Here is a 24,436-nt window from a genome sequence, read left to right as displayed (position 1 = left end):
TTAAACGAAAGGAACAAGGGATTAAAATGATAGGATTACCGGACATGGTTTGTAATTGGTTTAAGACAAATGACCAGAAGTGTTAGTAATTTAGCTGATGTCTGTTACGCCCAGATTGCGGTGTATCAGATGAACAAGGGCCAAAAATGCTTGCAAAAATGGTGGCATCCGAATGTGACTCTGCTTCTGTGAAGGAGGCAATTTTAAAAATTTATTTTTGGAAGAAGATAGAAATCATATATTAACTTTAAAGTGGAAAACCAGTTTCAATAACTTCTGAGAATATTCCTGGAAAAACAAGTTAATTACAGTATATGTACATAATGAATTACTTCCACATGCAGGTTATGTATGACCTAAATTACTATCAGCTGTTTTTACAGAGATTTTTATTTTAACAGAATAGTATTCTCCGATGTATAGCAACATCTTAAGACATGTATCACAAATTCTTCTGTTTTAACCAAGTAAATTGAGTCTATGAAAGTCTATTAATGGAGAATCAACCTTATGACAAAGTATTTTGAAGGAAATGTGAATAAATGAGCAAAAAATTATTTGTAAGCTGTTGCTTTTCAAACTAGTTTCTGGCACCTCTTATGGCATTAAAATTGAGTTTGGTTTAATATATCTTTTTTTGAGTACATGCCTTTAATAAATAGTAACTTATTTAGAATTAACTATAGAACACAGACCAAAAAATTAGGTTTTAATGTTCTAATTTAGTTTAATGTAATGTTTGCTTAGTATAATAATGAGGTTGTCATTTATTTAAAAAATGAAACAAAATCAGGAGAAAAACATTAGGGAAAAAAGAGCATTAAAAATACTTTGGTTTTTCATTTAGTGTTCTATAATGGGGTAAATATCATGCTATGTACTTAGAGTCATAATTTTATTTGTTTTCAAATAAAGAAAAACATACTAATGTGTGTTTAGATTATATTGATGGTAATTTAGCAATTAAATATTTCATTTCTGCTATAACAGCACGTATTGTAATGAGATAAAAATGATTATGAGGTTTAGATAGAGGATTATAAATCCTTGAGACTTGGAATCATACTCTATTACTCATTTTTACTTTCTCCTCTTCTCTCTTTTTCTCTCAAGCATGTAGCATGCCAGTTTGTACACCTTAGGCACCCTTCAAATACTGAGTTTTGTATTTAAAATGAAGATCGAATAAACAGGGCTTTGTCCTTAGTGTGAAGACAGCATCACTCCAGGCACCATGAATGACGTTAAATAAGTTCTCTCTAAATCTGAAACTTGGCTTTTTATTATTATGCAATTTTCCTTCTTTTTTTTTTTTAAGATTTATTTATTTATTTGAGAGAGAGAGGGAGAAACCATGAGCAGGAGGAGCAGAGGGAGAGAGATTCTCAAGCTGACTCCGTATTGAGCACACAGCCTGATACGGGGCTCGATCTTACAACCCTGAGATCATGACCTGAGCTAAAACCAAGAGCTGGAGGATTAACTGACTGCGCCACCCAGGAAGTCCTAGAATTTTCTTTGCTGTGTTATTGATATCATATTAGGGAACAGGAAAAAAATTCCAATAACCATAAGTCATTTTGCGTCATCACTGTGTTCTAAAAGTTAAGCAGCTATATATTTTGTTTAGTTTAGAGTCTTTGTGACTGAAGCTAAGAAATAGTTTGAACTCTTGTCATATTTTCGATGAGGAAGTAGTTACGCTTGCATGGTTTTTGCAGCAACATTCTGAATTTTTTTTTTCCTTTTGGTTTATGCAAGCCGAAAATAGAAAACTCTTTCACGAACAAGAGGTCGAGAAATGCCTTGTAGCCCTTTTGGGTTCTGAAAATGACGGAACGAAAATTGCTGCCTCCCAAGCTATTTCGGTGATGTGTGAGAATTCAAGCAGCAAAGAATTTTTCAATAATCAGGGTAAGCAAACCAGACAGACCCATTTTGAACATTTTTAGGCCACCAAACTGTTGTTTTTTTGGATGTTTATAGACTCACGTCTCCCCTTTCTGCTTCTGCAGGGATTCCACAGTTAATTCAGTCGCTCAGGAGTGACAATGAAGAAGTGAGGGAAGCTGCGGCCCTCGCCCTGGCTAATCTGACCACATGCAACGCGGCAAATGCAAAGTGAGTACCACACAACTCCACACCACCTCTTCCGGGGACCTCCAACAGTCCAGTATGTTCTGATTGTAATATTTTGGCTTTCAAGCCATTGTACATATTCTGACAGCTGTTCTATCTTGGATTATTCCTCAGGAACCCTCTCTTGTGGAAGATTCTAGAACAAACAGAACTGGAGAGTGCTGGAAATATTAAAGACAACTCTATATAAACCTTTGATAAAGCTAGAAAAAATTTAAAAGATCCGTTTTAAAGTGACATAAACATTAGGCAAATCTAGAAACATTTTAGAAAGTCAGTCTGAAACAACATATTATGGGTAAATACTATGAGGAAAGATTGGAAAGGAATGCCCTCTGCATGCCAAGCACTGTGGTACATGATCTGTATTCATTAGAATTTTAATTATCAAGATTATCTGTCAACAAATGAGAAAACTGAGGCTCTGAAATTTACCTAATTTTCCTGGGTATACAAATTTATTAAAATAGCTGATCTGGAAATTAAACGCAGGTCTCCTGGCCTCCAGAATCTATGTTCTTTTCTCTGCAGAAGTCCACCTGATAAAAGAGTGAAAATTTATTATTTTTTTCTTCTTAAAGATTTTATTCCTTTATTTGACAGAGAGAGATCACAAGTAGGCAGGCAAAGAGAAGGGGGGGGTAGCAGGCTCCCCGCTGAGCAGAGCTCAGTACGGGGCTCTATCCCAGGACCCTGAGATCATGACCTGAGCCCAAGGCAGAGGCTTAACCCACTGAGCCACCCAGGCGCCCCTAAAAGAGTGAGAATTTCTTGAAGGCAACTTTCATAAATAATTATTTACCCTCCCTATATCACATTTGGTATGTTTATTAGTCAGAATTCTCTAGGGATACCTAACCGATAGGACATAATATACATAGACGAAGAGGTTTATTAGAGGAATTGGCTTACGTGATTCTAAAGGTCAAGAAGTTTCATGATCTCCCATCTGCAAACCTTGGAACCAGGAAAGATGGTGGTATAATTTAATCAGAGTCTGAAGGCCTGAGAGCCAGGGGAGCCAGTGTCCCGGGGCAGGAAAAGATGAATGTCTCAGCTTAGGTAGAGAGCAAGTTCACCTTTCCATTTCTCTTGTTCTATTTGGACCCTCAATGGATTAGGTGAGGCCCACCCACTTGGTGAAAGCAACCTTTACTCTGTGTACTGATTCAAATACTAACCTCTTCCATAAAGACCTGCACAGACACACTCAAAAACAATGTTTTACCAACTACCTGCATGTTGTTTAGCCCAGTCAGGTTGACACATAAAACCCACCTTCACAATTCGCAAGTCAATAACTTTTGTATATTATTCCTTTGTGATATTGTGGTTAAAATCATTCTTTCTAAATTTGAAATAAATCTTCCTCCACCTCCCTCATATACTTAATCTATTTCTTACCCCTTCTTTCCCTTTCTCTCCTCCCACACAAATGTTTTACAAGGCCTTATTCAATGACTAAAAAAAATCTAACAATGCCTGATTAAAATACAGCCAAAATGTATAAGCATCAGAATAAAATTGTTCTCCTTAAATAGCTATAATCGTTGACACGGTAATTTTGAAATTCAGGCTCATCATCATTTACATGAACCACACGAATTTCTAGAATACTGAGTCATAGTAAGTGGCAGTTTGAAAATAGCATATTTAGTGATTGTTCCAGTATCAATGTGCTGGTGCAGAAGTCTTATCAGTGACATTAAAACACTTCTGGCTTCGGTACATTTAGATTATATAGTATCTGAAATACTTTAATAGGCCCCCAGAGTATACAGACATTGCAATTTGATGTGAGTTTGCCTGGCTTCTATCATCTCACGGTTTTATATAAAATCAGAGAAAATTAGGATGTTAAGTAGCTTCCAAAAGAGGCTGCCCCCAGTTTTTCTCCTGCAATTTAATCATCTGTTTCACAGAATTTTGTCATCTGACTCTATAGTTCCATTGTGTCAACACAGAAAGGTCAGTTAACACTAAATGATGCCACACCCCTCTCTTTTTGTAATTTATTTTTATTTTGATAAATTTCCAATTGCAGTTTTACCTATTATATATGGTCCATTCTGATTTTTTTTGTTTGTTTGTTTTTCAATTTGTGTTTGGTTTGGAACATGGGACATGAATGAAAGTGGTTTTATGGATATCTTTTGAGGCTTACATAGTTTTTACTTTGGACTTGCTTGGCTAAAAGATATTGAAAATAAATGTTTCTGAGAAGGAAATGGAGTAAGATTTGACATGTTTGTGTCAAATGTTAAAGACTGGAGTTGACAAAGATTCTATAGTCCACCAAAAGGAATGAAAACAAATAAGCCACATTGTCTATCATTCTAGCAAACCTCTTAGAGTAGTAATTAGAACCACAACAGAAGAGACAGCAACCATGATTGATTATTGTTAATAAGAAGCATTTTCTACTCAGATCATCTTTAAAAACATATTAATTTAAACTCAGCATTGATGAGTATTTCTAGCATCACATTTTAGAAGCAGGGCCTTAGATCATCTTTCCTAGCTGTGGGATAGAGGTTGGTGGGCTGAGTCATGGCTCTGCTGCTGGGGCAGTAGGACTAGGAGATGGAAAGAATGTTGCTTTTCTGCCACACCTACGTGATAAAAGAAGGCAAAAAACCAGAGCTAATGGCTTCCAGGTGTACTGCATAGCTGTTTAGATACCTGATAATTGCTGGCCTAATTAAAAAGAAAAATTGCAGTTAAGCACTGTGAATACTAATTTTGTTTGTTAGAAGACAACCCTTCTCTAACATTGGTATCTCTATATGCCTATAATTCTTAAAGCCAGGGTAACTTCTGGAGTTGGAGGCCCATTTCATGAATTGAGTTTTCTCTGGTGTGTTATGATTACATGTAATGCTGATATAATTTCCTTTATGTAACAATGGATTTTTGCCTGGAAAGTTGTGGGTAAATAAAAATTTTCTAAGTTAAAGGAAAAAAAAAAAATCAACCAGAGGAAAGAAAAATATACTTTGTGGTGACTCTTTTTGTAAATTTGACAAATGCTTTTAAAAAATAAAATATTTTCACAGTCTAAAAATAGAATTTTATACAAATTTATAATCTAAAATACTTATAGTCAGATTTTCACACATCTTGCTTTCTTAAGAAAGAAAACACACCCATATGCTAGAGAATTAGGTAAGACAATGAGTAATTTTGTTAGCAATGACCAATAAATAGCCACATCATCCATACCTCTTTCTACTTTAATTATAAATATCACCTTAATTGGTGCCAAAAGATTTTGCCTCAGTGGTATATTCTCTGTGAATGAGGATTCCTAGATGCTCAAGTTTTCCATATATTTGAAAATTCTTTATAATCAAAACTTTTTAAAAAAATTCATAATGCATTTGAATTAAAATCTGAAATCCTTCCCTCCAACTTTTGAAACTGATCATACTGTTTTTAGACTTTTGCGGGGGAGGGTTATGGTTGCCATTTTGAGTTGATGGCCATCGTGTGCTCCAAGGTGGTGGTGTCAGGCCCTGTAGGGAAGGTAGATGTTTGCCTCACTCCGAGTGTGGCCTTCTGGTGGCATTGCCTTTTGGGTGTTGATGCGTTTTGTTGACCCCTCATTGGCAGCCTGTCAGTATGAATTTTAACTACTGTCTGTAGATCTGATTGGCAGGACTGATCCTGCCAAAACTCTCCTCAGATCCCTCCTTTCAGTCAGTTAAAAGCTTGGATACCAGGTAACTGAGCTTTATGCAATCTTACATAAAAGCCACAAGTAAGGACCCGAGACCTCTTCTCTAAGTGGTGTTTTGGTCCCCAGTGACCATTTCTTCCTTTCTTTTTCCCTCCCTCCCTCCCTTCTTTCCTTTTCTTTCTTTCTTTCTGATAGTACTCGTGTATATTCTGAATATATGACGTTTCCAGGTATTTGAGTTATATAGACAATTGAGACTGTACTTAAAAAAAAAAAAAACAATAATAATCGAATAGACACAAATCGCTTTGCTTACAAATAAGCCAGTATTGGGGAGTAAAATAATGAAAGGTGAAGTAGGTCATAAAACTTTTCTGGAAATATGTACAACTTTCAGGAGTGTTTTGCCTCAGGCCTTATGGCTGGACTAGTCTCAGTGCAAGGAACATTCTTGGCCCCAGAATGCCCATGGCTCTCTCCTCCTTCAAGTCTGTTCAAATGTCACCTTCTTAAAGAGACCCACCGTGACCACAGTGTTTATAGTTGTACCCAGACACACTTTTTTTCAAACCTCCTTCCCTGCTGCCCCTTTTCCGTAGCACTTTTCTAATACACTATGTGACTCATTATGTTTGTTATTTATTTTCTGTCCTCAACCCTTCTCTGACCAGCACCCATGAAGGAAGTGCCTTTGTCGGTTTAATACACGGATACTTCTCAAGCATCTAGAATGTGCCCATTGCAGAGTAGGCATTTGGGGGAAGTAGACTTACCACAGATATAATGGAAAGCAACAGGACAGTGAAAAAACAGTTCTGACATCCACCAATGCCCATAACCTCCAACAGAAAGTGATCATTTTGTGCGCTCATTTTTACATAATTTGAATCACAAAAGCAACAGTGGAAACTCACCTCTAAGAGTTTCCTAGTCATACTTTTCATTCTTTATTATCTACAGGGTACAAATCACTTAAAGTGGATAAAAACACAAAGGCCACGAACACAAATAAAAATAATAGTTTGGAGGTATAGGAAAAAAAGGACAAGTAGAGCCAGATTCACTGAAAGTGATGGGGGAAAAGAAAAAGTGAAATTATTTTTTAAGTGAATAAATAAAAAGCAAAAAGCCGGAAAGGAAGAAGTAGGTGAAAATGGAAACCAGAGAGCAATAATGAATTTTTATATAAAAATGTAACCCATTGGGGTGGCTGAGTGACTCCATCAATTAAGCGTCTGAGTTTCAGCTCAGGTCATGATCTCAGGGTCTTGAGATCAAACCCTGCGTCAGTCTCTGCTCTCAGCACGGAGCCTCCTTGAAGATTCTCTCCCTTTCCCCCTGCTCCTCCTCACCAGCACCCCCAACCCCCAGCCCACATACATGCACCCTCTCTCTCTCTCTCTCAAAATAACTAAACAAATGTTTTTTTAAAAATGTAACCCATTTAGTTACTCTGGACACTGTTATCCTTTCTTGGTTCACTGCTAATCTTTCTGACAATTCTCAATTTATAATACTTTTTGGAAAGGATAAAGTTGATTTTTGATGTAGGAAATACCATTTCAGCAACATTTCATGTGATATTTACCTTGTACTCTTCTATCCAGTTATTCATATCAAAGCTGTACATTATTTATGCAAATATCTAGAGAATTATTGTTGGTTGACATTCTTCTGGGGGGCAGACTCTACCTATTACAAGAGTGTTTTAAACTGTTAATTTATAACATCACTGCCATCTGTTGGATCTGATCAGAATTAGTTTTTGAGTTATCCTAAGAATAAAAAGAGTTTGATGTTTTTCGTTTTCCTTGCCAACACTCAGTAAATTTTGGCTATTCGTAAACTATGAAAAGATTAGAAAATAGGAGGGTTGGTGACTAGATCTCAAAAGATATAGTTATTTTAGGAAATAAGACAATGAATAAAATGGAAACATAAAAAGTAATAATACAATGAATACCCATAGATAAGTAAGTACAAACGGTGGTTTTGCTGTAGAGAATACATAATCCAGTCTCTGTTGTTTACTCACAGACCATACTAAATCCCGCGTTTTCATACTCCTTACTTCCATGTTCTCTCCATGTAGAACTGAGCAATTTCACTCAGGCTGAGAGACCTTCTTATCTCCATTTCTTTATTTTTTATTTCTTGTACCCCTTCTTGGCTTTCCACAACAGTGACTTAAGTAACTGAATTCTTACTTGATTAATGATTAATAATTGATTAATGATTGATTAATCAACCATTGATTAATAGTTGATTAATGATTGATTAATGACAGCAGATATAGTGGTTACTTAAACAAACAGGAAGTTGACTGATGCAGGCCACTGCAGGCCTCCACAATATGAAAGACAGAGCCCACCTCTCCCCCCTTCCCCTCGGCCTCCTCTTCCTCCTGCTCTTCCTCCTCCTCCTTCTCTTTTTAAAGATTTTATTCATTTACTTGAGAGAAAGAGATAACAAGAGAGAACACAAGCAAGTGGAGAGAAGGAGAAGCAGGATCTCTGGTGAGCAGGGAGCCCGAAGCGGGGCTCAATCCCAGGACCCCAGGATCCTGACCTGAGCTCAGGGCTCAGGTCACTTAACTGACTGAGCAACCCAGGGGCCTCTAGAGACAAAGCTCTTCTGTAAGGACCCGTCTGCTTTTGTGTGACCTACGGTGAGGACCACAGCAAAGGAAATGAGAAGATGAGTAAGGAGCACACCTCAAAGGGATTCTAGAAAGAGACAAAATGTCCCCAAACTATATGGATGTATATTTGAGTACTTTGGGAACTTTTGAATGTTCTTTATTACCTATGGATAACCTGTTATTTTGTATTATCAGTATTAATATTTCTCTTTGCTAATTTAGAAATAAAACATTAACTAAATGGTAGAATTATTCCTGGTGGGCCATGCCTAAGGAAACCATGTAAGGTGTAGAGAAACCATTTCAAAGGTATGCCACGTGCAGAACTTTATACAGCCCTTCCGGAAAAGGCAGGAGCTCATCCATTCACCATGACCCAACTCCCCGTCAGTCACTGGGCGTTATCAGGGGAGAGCCTGACTCTAAGTCATTTCTTGGAATGTTAAATCTCCCTCATATGTATAGAAAGCACTTTTCAAAGCTTTTTTTTTTTTTTTTCCATTCTCACCCCATTAAATAGAATTGGTGGAAGGTAATATATTTGTATATTTATTTTTACAAATATTTCTTTTGATTTGTAAACTTAAGTATATAGACTAATGCTGTATCTTAGAATTGGTTATATTGTGCTCTCAAGGCTAATGTGCGCTGAATGAGGACAGTCACTTTGAAGGAGAAAGAAAGTCTCTCCTAAAGTTGGCAAAACACCACAAGCTTCACTTCTAGCTCTGTTCCGCTATGAGATGGGATGTACAGCTCTGAGATGGCTAGAGTGGTGTTTTCTCACTCTTTGAAAATAAATTCTACTATCTGTTCTAGAGCATACTTCTTTTTTATTTATTTTTTGAGATTTTATTTATTTGATAGAACAAGAGTGCAGAGGATCAGAGGGAGAAGCAGACTCCCCACTGAGCAGGGAGCCTGATGCAGGACTCAATCCTGAGACTCCAGAATCATGGCCTGAGCCAAAGGCAGATGCTTAACCAACTAAGCCACCCACCTGCCTTTAGAACATGCTTCTTGGCCAAAGCACACAGATACACTTAGAGCAAACCATCTTGTCACTTTGAATACTTTGCTATTAAAGAAACCTCCACTGTAGAACTAACCCACTGTGATTTACAAAATTAAAATTCAGTCTTGTGAAAAATGCAAACTCATGTTATAGACTTGCCGTCTCTGCTGGACTTCAGAATGCCAGAGCTATACAGTTACTGTCTTTGTTGCCTAAGGGTTTTTCACCAGTAAAATATTTCCAGAGCTCCGGTTTCCTTGTGAACGGTGAAGGGAACTATGTCTTCATACTGACCCCTAGTGGTCATTGAGGAGGAAGTTGGGGGATGGGCAAAAAAGGCAACGGAAAGAGCTCTGTATTGTCATGAAAGGCACACTAATTTAATTTGAAACACTCTCTGATGCGTCTAAAATAATATTTTGAAAACATTAAAATATTGTCTCATAAGCATTTCATTTTGTTTCTTTTGAAGAAAGAATATTCTACTGCTAAATGTGTGTTAATAGACGCTTGTGTTTGTCTTTGGTCCCTTTTAAGGTGCAGGCGCTTTAAAATGTTTTGACACGTGCCTTGCTCAAGTGACGGAATAGCTGCGGTGCTGTATAATCATATAGATTAATAGATATGCTTGGACAGCACAGTTAATCACATTGTTATTGTAGTCTCTCTAGAGCTGATTTTTTGCTCTTGACTTTATATAATAGAAAAGATTGTTTTGTTTTGAAATTCTTATTAGTATCATTTTGTTGTAAGATGCTACCTCCTTTGGGGCACCTGGGTAGCTCAGGGGGTTAAGCCTCTGCCTTTGGCTCAAGTCATGATCTCAGGTCCTGGGATCGAGTCCCGCATTGGGCTCTCTGCTCAGCGGGAAGTCTGCTTCTCCCTCTCTCTCTGCCTGCCTCTCTGCCTACTTGTGATCTCTGTCTGTCAAATAAATAAATTAAAAAAAAAAAAAAGATGCTACCTCCTTTGAAATAGAATGCTCACAATATGAGCATCCTACAAGATAACTGAGTTAGTTTCATAACCTTTTAGAAAATTCAGTTTTGTATAAGGATATTTTAAACTTTTGTATTAAGGATGATATCTCAAAGAACTTAAAATATTTATTTTCTATTTTAAAAGGTTGCTGAAGTTAATAGATCACATAAATGGGAAGAGTCTTTGTAGTAAATTTATTCTTGTATTATTTCCATTCAAGTTTACTGAATGAATGCTTTTCCTTTCTACCTGTTAGCTCCTTGATAGGGGAGTTCGAGGGAGTTGAAACTCTAGTCTCCACTCCGGCAACTTTTCTCTCTCTGCCTCCTGCTCAGTATCTGAGTCTGAACTTCTCCAGATCTTCACCAAAATGCTGTTCTTTGCTTTCCTGATGTCTTTGAGTCCTAGACTGGACCGGCCACGCCCCTCTGGAGGGGTGAGTCTTCATTTTCTCCTTTCTTTCCTACAGTCCCTCCACTTCTCCCAGTTTCCTTTCCATTAGCCTTCCTCTCCTCCCCCCTCCTTCTGCAAAGAGAATAAGGAAAACTGAAATAAATATATCCAGTGGTTAGTAAGAATTCCCCACTATGCTACATAGCAAAATGGCTTGCCTCATTTCTCATTCCCCGGCTTCTTTTTTTTTTTTTTTCCTAGAAAACCTCATACTTTTTAAAGCTTCAGAGATGGATGATTGTAAAAAAGGTTATAGACTAAACGTCAGACCACCAGACTTTTAATCCTGTGTTGGTTGACTGACTTGCCTCACGAGCAAATCTTAATCTCTCTATATGTTATCTTTCTTCACTGTAAAACAAAGAAAAGTCAAGCCTAGATTATCTGTTGTATTTTGTGCATCTACTAATTACCCTCTATCCAGCATCATAAGGAGTCTTGAGCTCAACTTCCACTAGGAACTAGTTGGGATCATTCTTTACTACTTTTATCATTTTATCGCAGAGGTGAAGGAAGTTACGAGTTTAAGTTTCTTTTGTAACTTTCACCATTACTTGGGGGTTCTTATGTTTAGGCATTGTTCGAGGCTGCAGGGAAACCATATGGAGCACATCGAAGGTTCCACCAGACTGCTGTCAGGCCATAGAGAGTAAATTTAAGAAGGTAATTTCAGAAGTGATAACAGTATCAATTAAATACAGCAGCACAATGTCCTAGAGAGGAACATGCATGACATTTTTTGTGAAAAGGGTCAGGGCCAATGACATAGAGCTCATCCAAGACAGCCTCTCTGAAGAAGTGACGTTAGAACTGCCGAGAGAATAAGGCAGCTCAGCAAGTGCCTTGGGTTTTTCTGTCCTGTCGCATGAAAGCATGTGGCGTCCTTATTATTTAGTGGAGAAAATCAACATGGTACCTCTAATTACTTAGGGATTGCGTCACTTGTCACATACAGATGCATAAATAGACCGATTTCCGGATTAAACAGAAACATTCGGTAGCTGCAAAAGCCATTTATTATAAGTATTCCAACACCTTGACCATTATTCCTGTTTTATCAGGAAACAAGTCAGCCATGTAAAATGAAGATGGTGGTTCTTTCCTGATGGCAGCTAGTTAATTATTGGCAGGCAGTCCAGCTTTTGAAACAGAAGGTGGCATGTATGGAAGTGAAGTATTGCAATTGAACAGAGAGGTCAATAAGGAATCCACGTCACTTGTAAGAAAATTACATTTGATTTCCCTAGACTTTGATTGACTGCCTTACAATTGGTAACAAAAACCTGCACGCTGCTTGTGGAAGTGCGAGGTTAGCCTCTCTGCAACTGCCGCTCTCTCTTTAGAACCCATGATGTCATAGCCAGCTAGAGAACACAAACTCTCAAAACTCTCAAAATTATGCCACAGAGATACATCAATAGAGAGAAACGATTAGATCACATACTTTTTAAAAAAATTTTTATTTATTTATTTATTTATTTATGGCATTTTCTCTATTTTGCTATAGGATGTAAAACTGCTTGCATTTGTTTTTGTGGCTGGGTTTTACTTTAGTAATTACATGCTACTTTTTAAAAAATCCTTCATTTTAAGCATTCACCTACAATTAATTGTGTTAAGGGAGAGCCCTTAACTACTGATAAGTTTCTTTAAATAAGATTTCTTTAAAAGGAGAAAATTCTCTTGGCTACTTTTGTCAGTCCTGGAGTTCGGCCAGAGTTGGGGACAAACATCCCATTCTCCCGCCACCGTGGGGCTGCGCCGGGGTCAGAGTTGTTTCGGATGTACTCAGAAATTGATCAATTTAACGAACACACTTGACTTTTTGGATCATTACTTTTGTTGAAAAATTGGCTGGACGAGAGTCAGGAATCCTGCTCCCAGCATTCCAAATCTGGCTGTGATAACCAGGAGACCCGTTTATCATCCCCGCCAGCGTCCCCGTCCCCACGCACCTGTGCAGACTCACGCGGAGCCGGCAAGGCTCAAAATGCCCCACCCCCGCCTGCTGCCTAAGCACCTCTCCTGACCACTTGCACCAGGTCTGCCGCCAACACGTCTTCCTCGGTGTGACAAACTTCGCCGAGACATATGAAAAGTCAGGCTGGTGGGAATGGTTGTAATCACTGTTAACAAACAAGGTTCTGATTGCCAATATTACCATCTGTTTCATCGGGTTCCACAGATTACCCTGTATGTGGGCTCTGTTGAACAGATTTCTGTCCTGCCCAAGGTCACCCTTGATTCATGTAACCAGCCTTTACCGATGGGTTAAATGGGATCTTGGAACCACAGCCAGGATTTTCTGAGAACTACCAAAGAGGGTCACCTGGTGATACCACCCAGACGAACGGAGCTGCCCACGTCTGCAAAGAAAAAACGTGGATGTCCTTTGGTTTATAAATGGACATATCCCTAAGACGTGTTCTAAAGTATAAGATGTCATTCCCTAAATTCCATATAAAAACTCCTTCACTAAATTAGGGAAGAGTTGGGGTTGGGGAGAGCGGCTGTAAGTGCTCCAAGCAGAGATCTCAATTCTTTGGGGTACCGTACTTTTTTGTTGTTTTTTTTTTTTTGTCCTGTGCCTCTGTGCCTTCTTGAAACCGTAAAGCAGAACTGGGTATTTTCCCCTCACCCTCTCTCGACTCCTCCTGAGGTTTTCTTCATCGCTTCCCTTGAGTGGAGTCAAGTCAATTTATATATATTGATCTTCTCGGCACTGGGGATATAAATAAGACTCCAGATGTGGGGACCGGGTGTAGACATAGCAAGAGGAAGGAGTGAGAAACCAGGAGAGGCGGGGATGGACAATGACCACAGCAGAAGGGGCAGCTGAGTGGGTTCTGAAGGGCAAACTATGGTTCCCCCGGGAAAGGGATGTGGACAGGTAGGGCCAGGCCTTTCGGGCAGAGAAACCACGAATGCAAAGACACACAGACACGAAATCGCATAGTATTTTCAGTGAGCCGTAAACAGACACTATGTGTGTACGGTCATTGTATTTTTCCTTAACCATATTCTTAGTGTCCCTCTTCTAAGTGCTTTTTCACTGTGGGGTTCAGGGATTCAACCAAAACGCTTTGTGGTCAGTCCTTTACACAACAAGCTTCTGTAACAGAATATTTCAAGATTGTTGCCATTCTGTGGGAACCTTTGTGCCCAAACAGCATTTTTTAAAAAATGTATATATGTTTCACAAACAAATAATCTTGAGCTCGTGGGGAAAAGAGACCTGGTATCCAGTTTGGGGCTCAAGATATGCTAACTTGAGGATGAGGCACTTGTGCTGAGCTTGGCAAGGTGATTGGGAATTATCAGGAGGAAGAGTTCATCGAGAAGTTAGAATGGCGGGTGTATGAGAATACCCAGGGATAAGCCAGAGCCTGGCGTGTTGCGGGTTGCCAGAGAGGCCCTGAGCACAAAGCCACAGGGAGAAGTGAGGGGGGTGTGGGCCGGCAGGGGAGGCAGGTAGGCTCGAGCAGGGCCTCAGAGGCCATGTGGGAAATTTAGGGCTTCATCCTGAGCAATGAGAAACCAGAAACATTTTTTTTTCAAAGATTATTTATTTGACAGACAGAGATCAAAAGTAGGCAGAGAGGCAGTCAGAGAGAGAGGAGGAAGCAGGCTCCCCAAGGACCAGGGAGCCCGATGCGGGGCTCCATCCCAGGACCCTGGGATCATGACCTGAGCCGAAGGCAGAGGCTTCACCCACTGAGCCACCCAGGCGCCCCCAAAAACATTTTAAAGAGGGGGAAAATCTGATGAGGCATATGATGTATATAATTATAATCATCTGGTAATTATTTTAGAAGATTCCTTTAGCTGGAAGTTGGAGAAAGACTCGGGGGTGGCGGGAGAGACCTGTTAGAAGAGCACATCAGTTCACAAGGGGTTGGCAGAATGGATTCGATGGAAGAGACGGAGCTCGAGAGAAGAGAGAGATTCGAGAAATAGGGAGACGGAAAAGAGTCAGGACTTGGTAATAAATTGGTTACACACGACATGCTGAACTTCACTTCTGTTTACATACATCAAATGATATAAACAGAAGTTTTTATACTTTTCCATATTTGGGTTTTAGGTTTTTTTTTTGAAATGTACATTTTAAACTCTTACTTGATGAAACTCCAACTGATGGAGGTTCACGATAGTAAGAATCAAAATATTTTCAGATTATCATGATGACATATGGCTCTATAATTCTGGATTTTGTAACAAAGCAGTTTGACTTCTGTCCCGTTCATTTGGATAATGCCATACTATCTAGGAAACAGAAATGTGTTTTTAAAATATGACAGGCTCCAGCCTGTGTACATTATCAGACACAGGGAAAAATAAAACAGAATGTCTTAGGTTTAAAACACAGAATTAATGCGATTCTTTAAAAAGAAAAAAAAAAAGTAAATTCTGTGCTCTATTACTATAATGAAATGAGGGGTTTTTTGGTTTTTTGCTTTATTGTTTTTTGGTGGTTTTTTTTTAGGTAAAAATAATAGCGGGCGCCTGGGTGGCTCAGTGGGTTGGGCCACTACCTTCGGCTCAGGTCATGATCTCAGGGTCCTGGGGTCGAGTCCCACATCAGGCTCTCTGCTCAGCAGGGGGCCTGCTTCCCTTCCTCTCTCTCTGCCTGCCTCTCTGCCTGCTTGTGATCTCTCTCTGTCAAATAAATAAATAAAATCTTTTAAAAATAAAAAAAAAAAATAATAGCTTGATTTTTTTTCACCATAATAACTTAATTTCGCTTATGCTTTTTACACCTAAGCAGACGGCACACAGCGCATTACGGGCAGGTTTGTACACACAGTGCAGCTCGTTCTCCCAGCTGCATGCGTGCGATCTGTCTTTCAGTGCTGGGAGTTATGTTCAATTTAGTAAAAGCTATATTCCACTGTGCACTAGAATCTCCTGTTTCTTAAACAGCTAGGATTTTATGTACTTCTCCTTATTGGCTCATAAAGAGCACAGAAAAGAGGAGAAGGTAGAGATAAAAATGAACCAAGGCAAAATCCGCCTTTGTCCAGGAGAGAGGAGGAAGCAAACACGAGCACAAAGGCTGTGAGCAGAGATGCATCTGGCGCACATTACGGGAGCTTGCAGCCTGTCTTTTGTTTTGTTTTGTTTTGTTTTTTAATAAATAAGAGAAATCAAACGACAAAGTGCGATCCTATGTATTCACTTAAATTTTCCAGAAAACCCGTGAAGCATACAAAAGACGCAGCCCTGGAGAATGTACTGGTAGGCGCTTTCCTACAATACTTGCAGCTTCTAACACGGTTGCAATGAAACACCTCCTCTGTGTGCTCCTCCCTGATTCTCCAGGACGTTTTAAAAACGTTCCCTTGAACGTTGTCAAGGGAAAAATCACTAAATGACAAAGGAATCGTGCCTTCTAACTGAGGCATGTTTCCAGTGGTTACTAAGTACAGAGTATTTTGGTTGAAGGGACTGATTGCATTCAGTACATGAAAAATAAGTCAAAGAAATTAAACAATTTTTAATAGGTTTATGTCTATATTAGAAAATATGCATAATTTAAAATTCTTGCTGGCAGTTTTAAAAAATTCAATATTTAAGCTCTAAGTACAAAATAGGAGAAGTTTCTGAGAAACTAATGTACTAGTGCCTCCAAATTTTTCCTTATTCATACAATCAAATGACCCCTGTTTGATTAATAGTAGGAGAAGCATGGAAAGTAAAATTATCTTGAGTATTTATTTTGTCCCCTAAGACAGGAGGGCAAATGCTGGCCCTCAAGCTGTCATAGTGAGATGCAGGCAGACCCTTCCTATATTTTTATAGAAACAAACTTTGGTTACAGGTCATCTAACCAATTTTTAAAGAGATGCCTTCCCCAGAAAATAATGGGTGACCCCACAGGAAGGACTATAGGAAGAAATGGAAGCAAACTCTGACTTTGCCTTCATAGCAATCTAGTGTGTTTTCTGGATGGATTTAGTCAAACCAGGGGTGGGAGCTACCTTCAGGGTTAACACCAACAGAGCCCAGCATTCCCCAGAGTGGCCGCCTTCATTGGTCATTTCATCTCAGCCCAGTAGCTGCTGTTCGGTCCACTTCAGAGCTGGTCTGAGTGACAATCACAGCTTCCTTTCTCCCTGGTGGCACTTCATTTACATTGTGCCCTCTCTCAGACAGTTGTGATAACCTCTAATCTCGAGATTGTCACTTCTTCGCAATCAGCAAATGTAAGTGACTACCAAATTAAATTTAATTATCAGAATATTCATCGGAATACAGGGTGATGGGCTGAATCCTATAGCCTCACTTGTTTTCAGATTTCATTCTTAATATGATCTTAAGTGAAAAAAAATTGTCAGATATAAAACGTAAAGGGACGTTCATGTTATTGGAGTCTCAGGTATGTTTTTATTGTCTTAATTACTTCTATTCCCATGACAATGTAAATGGGTTTTTAACACAATTTGGGGTCTTTCTTTGAAAGTAGGATGTTCTGTATATCTTATGGCTTGGAACATCTCTTATTTGAAAGAATTCCAAATATTAAAGAACATAATTAAATCATCTACCTCTTCTTAAAATGATCCCCTTTTTAATTTTTACTACTTTATGAGCTTTTTAAGTGATTAGAAAGCAAGGACTTTAGAGAGTAGGGCCTTCTTAAAAAGAGGCTTATTACTTGTGAGACTATTAATGTGTTTGACGGATAATCATGATCTTTTTATAGCAGAAATAGGAAAGTAAGCAACTGAATATGCCTACATTACTAAAACTAGTCATTATGTCAATATTATGACTTTGATCTTTGATATTTACTTTGTAAATCAGCTTTCACCTCCAAAATGTTTTGCTGGCTTCAAATGTGTTAACCCCTGCCTACAATTAACAACCTCATTTAAAGAGGGGGAGGATGAGCTAAAGAGTTTTAACTCAAACCAGGAGCATCTCTCACTCAATCATTCCCCCTATTTAAAGGCTTAGTTTTCTAGGGACACTTGGGTGGCTCAGTTGGTTAAGTGCCTGACATTTGATCTTGGGTCAGGCCCTGATCTCAGGGCTGTGAGATTGAGGCCCAGATTAAGATTAAGATTAAGGTTTTTCCTCTCTAAGAAAAAAAAAAAAGAATAAAGAAATATATAGTTTTGCTTTCCTACTGGTTGAGAATATCTAAATCGACTTTCTTTGAATAAAATTTCCTGGTCTTATAAGTATCACGGAGTTAAAAAAAAAAAAAAAAAAAGCTGTAGGAGGTTTTCTAAGAAGTAGTCATGCATTTTTCTATAATGACAAGCTGTAGAAGTAGGAAAAGGACAATTTAAATTCACTCTTAACTGACATTTTCCCAGACTCCACTTAAATCACTGGCACCTCAAGTCTGGGTTCATTGCATTGGACGTTAATTTTTTTTTTCTAAAACCGTATTTATGTACTCATTTGTTTAATAAGCTCCATTGTACCCTCCAAGGACCGTTTCTTGAACTCAGATGATGCGCATTTCTCTTCTGTGTACCCAGTGCTGCTGCTGAAGCCGATGCAATCGATCCACTGATAAGCATCCTGTCGAGTAAACGAGACGGAGCCATCGCCAGCGCCGCTACAGTATTGGCGAACATGGCGATGCAGGAGCCCCTGCGGGTGAACATGCAGAACCACGACGTCATGCACGCCCTCATCGGCCCGCTCCGCTCCTCCAACACGGTTGTGCAGAGCAAGGCGGCTCTCCTGGTGGCCGCAACCGCGTGCGACGTGGAGGCCCGGACAGAGGTGAGAGCTTGTCTGTCCGCTCATTTTTCCGGTCTGTGCCTATGGGTGGATTAATTTGAAACATTTTCAAGGGTTTGAACCTACCCATCATTTAGACCCTTCAAAATTGGTGCAGCCCTTCAGCCACCGGCGCGGGGTGATAATAATGTGTCAGTTACTTTCATCAGTTGTAACAAATGTATCAGTCCGACAGGGGATGTATTTGATAATGGGAAAGCAGCTCCTGCCTGGGCGCAGGGGAGTGTGGGAAACCTCTGCACCTGCTACTCAATGTCGCTGTGAACCTACAACTACTCTAAAAAGATAAAATTATTTTAATTGGTGTGACCCTTTGGAAAGCAAATTGGCTTTATCTAGCAAAGAAGAGCAAATCCTCTAATCCGGTATAATCTGGCAGTTCTGTTTCTAAATTCTACCTAGGATGGTCTCTTGCCTCTTTGCACCAGGATGCATTGTTTCTAATACCTAAGCAACTGGAAACACACCGATTGTCTCATTTTTTAAGAGAATGGGTAAATAAATTTGTAATATATTCATAAAATGGAACTTCATATCGGTGAAAATGAACTATAGCTACAGACATCAACGGAGCATAATGCTGAGCAAAATCCAGTTGCAGTAGAATACAACTTATGATTCTATTTATGTAGCATTCAGAAATACACACATCTAAGCAAGATATTGTTTAGGTAAACATACATGTGAGTTGCAACTGTAAAGGCAAAAGTCAATGATTAGGCCTTGATTAACCACAAAGTAAAGAAATCCTCTTTGGGAATCAAGGGAGTGGATGTAATTGAGAGGAACAAACAGGGGTTCAAGGTCATCTAAATGTGTCATTTCTTAAACTGATCAGTAGACAAACAGGTGTGCCTTGACTATGATGTGTTACATTATACGGGTGGGTTCCACATACTCTCGTGTTTCTTGTATATTTCAAAGTTTTAAAACCTAGAATTGAATTTTTTTACAAGTGTATCATATAAAAGTGTGTTGTATTCTATTCATAAAAATAATGCAAACCTACAAACATTCTTTTTTTCTCTCTTTTCTCCTATTTACTTGTCACAGGGCACTCATTCAAACACCTCAGGGCTTTGTTCCTCTCCCGCCAATATAAATAACAGTAGCTAACACTTACTGAGCACTTACTAGGCAACGGGCACTGTGCTAAGCACTCTACAAGCATTTAAGCCTCACTTGTGATGGGCATGTTTGTAATCCCCATTTTACAGATGAGGAAAACGAGGCTTAAAGACACATTGTGCTCCCAGCAGAGTTGGTAAATTGGGAGATCAGGGATGCCATCCAGAGCCGAGGCTGTTGCACTGGGTTCTCTGCTCAGACAACTAAAAAATCTTTTCTGTCCCCTAGGGCAGAATAGACAGACCCTTTCTATTCTGTCCCTTTCTTTGTTCCCATTGACTCCAGTTCATTTGTATTCATCCATTAAGGCATTAAGACTACCAAATTTTTAAAAAATATTTATTTATTTAGAGAGAGGATATGTGCACACACAAGAGTGGGGGCATGGGCAGAGGGAGAGAATTCCTAGGCGGACTCCATGCTCAGTGAGGAGCCCAACAGGGGGCTTCATTGCACCACCCAAGAGATCATGAAAACCTGAGCTTAAACCAGGAGCTGGACACCTAACGGACTGAGCCGCCAAGGCGCCCCAAGACTACCAAATATTTATTTGCCCTCTATTCCATGTCGGGCACTATGCTAGTCTTTAGCAACATGGCAATCAAAGCGCTTTGGTTCTGCGTCCATGCAGTCTGCAGAACAGTCCATCTCCTTCCAGGAATATCGCAGCTAAGTCTCCTGCTCTCCCTACGCCTGCCACCTCCTGCTTCCCACACTGTCCCCAGACTGATCTTTCAAAGATATGATCGTCCTCACATCATTGATGTGGCCATTGGTGCACCATCGCCCCAGAGGAAGAGTTCAGCAGCTTAGCATGGTGGGCGAGGACGCCCAGTGACCTGCACCTACCCACCTTGCTTGAAGCCCCTTACCAGGCTTAACTCCATAGTCCAGAAACCCCATGCTATTTGTAATTCTGTCCATATGCTCTGTTCTCTTATTTATATGTCTTTGATTTCTCCACTTGGAGAAATATTCTCCCTTTTGTCCACCTGATAAAATCACACTTCTCCTTCAAAATGCATGTCCTTCAAGCCATCCTGTCCTCTATGATGCCTTTCTTCAGTCTTCAAGCTGGGAACCGCCCTCCCCCGTGCTTCCCTTATGCTCTGTGCATGCTTCCCGTGTCCTCTGCTTTGCGTATACGGTTCTTGTATGAAAGACTATAAGCTCCTTGAGTCTTTAGAGAAGGGACCTGGGAGTTTTTCTTCCCTGTGTCTATGCCATTAATAGATATCTGGCACAGAGGGCATACTTAATTAACAGTCATTAAATGAATAGGGAAATGAATTAATCAATGAATTAGATCTTTACCACAAGAACACATGAAGAGTTAGACTATCTTCTCTTATACTCAGAGATAAAGAGGTTCAGAAATTTGAGTTCCTGAGCTTAAGATGCTTCCAGTAAACTTTTTGAAGCTGTAATGTTCCATGTACTAAAGTGTGATCCCTGAGAAGAAAATGTCTCCGGACATTGATGGAAAATGACTGACTGTGGATCAAATGGATCATACCCCATAATGGCTCTTGTCTTCAGATACTACACATAGAAACTGGTAGAATGTTCTTTTTTTGTCCTCTATGTTCAGATGATAGAGTGTTGCATTTCAGACAGTGAGAAAAGAGCTCTGTCAAATCTTTTTTTTTCCCTGATTAGAATAATTTTATCCATGAATAATTATTTTTATTACCTGAATTTCCTTTAACAGTGTAATTAATGTAGTTCTGTCCAATTCTTATTCTTTTTATCTCTTCCTCACTCCTGGGAGAAATGAAGAGAAGATACTACGCAGCATTAACAAAAATCGGTCTTTTTCTAGGGCATTGCTATGGTAATTCTTTGGCCACACTGATGATTTGGTGGTGGTGGCCAGTGACATGGGTCCCCTGGTGTCACTGTATCAGTTCCTCCTGCCCAGCCTTGGGGACTGGATTCCTTCCCTATTATTGCTGTAGCAAATGAACACAACATCACAGCTTAAAGTAATGGAAATCTATTATCATATAGTATAGGACATCAGAAGTCTGAACACAGGTCTTATGGGTTGAAATCAAGGTGTTGGCAGACCTATGTTCCTTTGGGAGACTTTAAGGGAAAGTCTATCCTTTCTAGATTTTACCATCCACCCCCCATCCCTTAGCTGTGGCCCCTCCCTCCAGCTTCAGAGGGTACCACTCCAATCTCTGTGTCTGTACGGCTCTGCTCTTGGCTCCAGTCACCCATCTCTCCATCTTACAAGGACTCTTGGGATTAAATTGGGCTCACCTGATTATCCAAGACAATCTCCCCATCTCAAAATTGTTAACTTGTCACATCTGCAAAATCTCTTCCAGGGAAAAGGACACCTTTGGGGGACCCTCATTCTGTCTACCACAGGGCCAAATGAACATTCAGTGTTGATGAGCAGAATGAATGAACACAGGGGAACAGGAGGACAGGCTCTCCGTCTCCCTCCCACGCAAAAAGTCACAGTGACCTCCCTCGATTATTTGACTGTGGCCTCCTCTTGACCTTGAATAGAAATCTGGGCTCCTGTCTCTAAGGTTTTGTGATAAATTGTTTCCCTCTGGATGTAATCAATTCTAAAAATCCTAAAATGTTCTCACATGGTTAAAATCATTTAAAAATCCAATGAGATTTGAAAAAAAAAAATCAGTGTTTATATTCTGTACTTCCGATGCATAAACTTTCGGTTTCCACGTCCAGTTAAGAAATTCGGGTGGCCTGGGGCCGCTGGTGGAGCTCCTGCGCTCCAAGAATGACGAAGTGAGAAGGCACGCCAGCTGGGCTGTGATGGTCTGCGCCAACGACGAGCTGACGGCTGTTGAATTGTGCAAGCTTGGGTGAGTGGAGCGGCCTCGAGTTTCGGGCTCAGATTAAGGGCAGAAGACGAAGGAGCACATCTTTCGGGTCCAAGGAAGTCAGGCAGAGTCCACGCTCCCGCGTGCATGCACCGGAGCCCTCGAGAGCTGGGACCGTGCAGTGGGTCTTCCCTGGGAAGGGGCGGCCTGGCAGTTTGGCCGGGGGGGGGGGGGGTGTCCTTCTCCATTCTTTCCAACTGGAGGTCTTCCCAGCACGCTTACACAACCACCTTCACCATTTCCCTGTCCTCCACCTCTTCACCCTGATCAATCCCTCTCTTTGCTTTCCTCCTGCTATTGCTAACCCGCAATTCTGCGTCGCCACTTTTGGAGTGAAAATAAAAGGTGAGCCATGACTACGTTTCTCTCCCTCCTCCACCCAGACCTCTCCGTCAGAATTAGGCACTCACCAGCCTCCCCAGAATAGTTTCTCCAGCCGCAGCAGGTGAGCGAGTTGCCTTAGCGCACCGGCAAATAGGATTTTCAGGTTCCACGGATGGGGTCACCCTACTTCTAATCATCTCTGTGTTCGTGGATATTGCCTGGTTAGCTGGAAAACTTGGAGCCCAATACTACTTCCGCTTTAAATGAAGAACCTCCCTCCTTTGTCCTTTTCAGCTGTTTGAATATGAGTCTCTAGGTGGCACATATATTCTCAAAAGGACTGATTTGTCTTCATAATTCTGTCAGTCTTGCTTTATCTAATAGGGTGAGATAACTTTAACCTTTCCATCTCAATTCTTCATTCAGGGTCTGGGCCGGGTATATAAATGAGAACTTAATGTTGGATTGCTTGTTTAAAGCAAATAATGCTTTTTTTTTTTTCCCCCTCTTATTGACAGGGCTTTAGAGATCCTTGAAGAAGTTAATCTATCAGTAAGTCGGAAAAATAAATTCAGTGACGCAGCTTATAACAAATTGCTCAACAACTACCTGTCTCTGAAATACAGCCTGACTGGCTATTTGTCATCAAGTAACATAATTGGTGATGGATTCTATGACTACGGTCGGGTGAGTGACAGCACTAATTCGTATTTTAGTATATACGATCATTTCTTCTTTAATCACGGTGCCCTTTCATTGCAATTTTATAACCACCTTACAGAATGTATATTTTTATGGGCAGAAACTTGGAAATCAGAGCTTTATTCTTAACTTTGGCTGTAAGATTTTGCATTTGTGTACAGTTTTAACTAGAATCTGATTACTTGTACTAGAATCAGCTTGCTGAGGCTACTCTCAAGTTTCGGAGAAGACATAAAAGAAGGAGCATTTTCTGTTCTAATATTTCTATGGTTCATAAACCGTGATAAGGATAGAAGTATAAGTGTTTCATTCTATTATAATCTAACTGAAATTAAGCAGACTGTAATACCAAATTTTAAATGTAATATAGAAGAACATTATTTAAGCTGCATTTCTATGATTTTAAAAACAATATGCAATGTAATTCAAGGTTAATGTCAAGAGAAATGGGAAGCTAAAAATTAGAATCTTAAGGACTTTTCAGCATTGCTGCTTAAGCCAGCATTTTCCTTTCTTCTGGAAACTAAGAGCAATTAGGAGAATGGAAAAAAATTTTTTAAATATACAAATGCCACTTTCGGCAAAAGTGGGAAACAGATATGATCCACAGACTTCATTTTTTAAAAAATGTAGGAGTTACTGAAAATGCCTGAGATCAGACAAAAGGAGTGCAGGAGGAGGAGTGAAAAGGGGAAAGAAATAAGCCCAGAGAGGGGCAAGGCAGCTAGTGGGAGCAGGTCTTGGAAAAC

The 24,436-nt window shown here is 39.8% G+C and overlaps 1 protein-coding gene across 5 annotated transcripts in view; it reads left to right on the top strand.

The window, feature by feature from the left end:
• Window positions 1–24,436, top strand: part of ARMC3 (armadillo repeat containing 3) — a 91,384-nt gene that overhangs the window by 42,084 nt on the left and 24,864 nt on the right. For all 5 annotated transcript variants that reach the window (XM_059183937.1, XM_059183938.1, XM_059183936.1 and 2 more), the window contains 5 exons: window positions 1,762–1,914; window positions 2,016–2,121; window positions 18,402–18,651; window positions 22,507–22,643; window positions 23,504–23,672. In XM_059183937.1, coding sequence (XP_059039920.1) covers window positions 1,762–1,914; window positions 2,016–2,121; window positions 18,402–18,651; window positions 22,507–22,643; window positions 23,504–23,672 — 815 coding nt within the window. The remainder of the gene's footprint in view (window positions 1–1,761; window positions 1,915–2,015; window positions 2,122–18,401; window positions 18,652–22,506; window positions 22,644–23,503; window positions 23,673–24,436) is intronic.

Source organism: Mustela lutreola, chromosome 8, assembly GCF_030435805.1.
Source record: "Mustela lutreola isolate mMusLut2 chromosome 8, mMusLut2.pri, whole genome shotgun sequence".
Classification (NCBI taxonomy): Eukaryota; Metazoa; Chordata; class Mammalia; order Carnivora; family Mustelidae; genus Mustela; species Mustela lutreola.
Note: the sequence above shows the minus strand (reverse complement) of the source record. Positions and strands in the feature narration are given on the sequence as shown.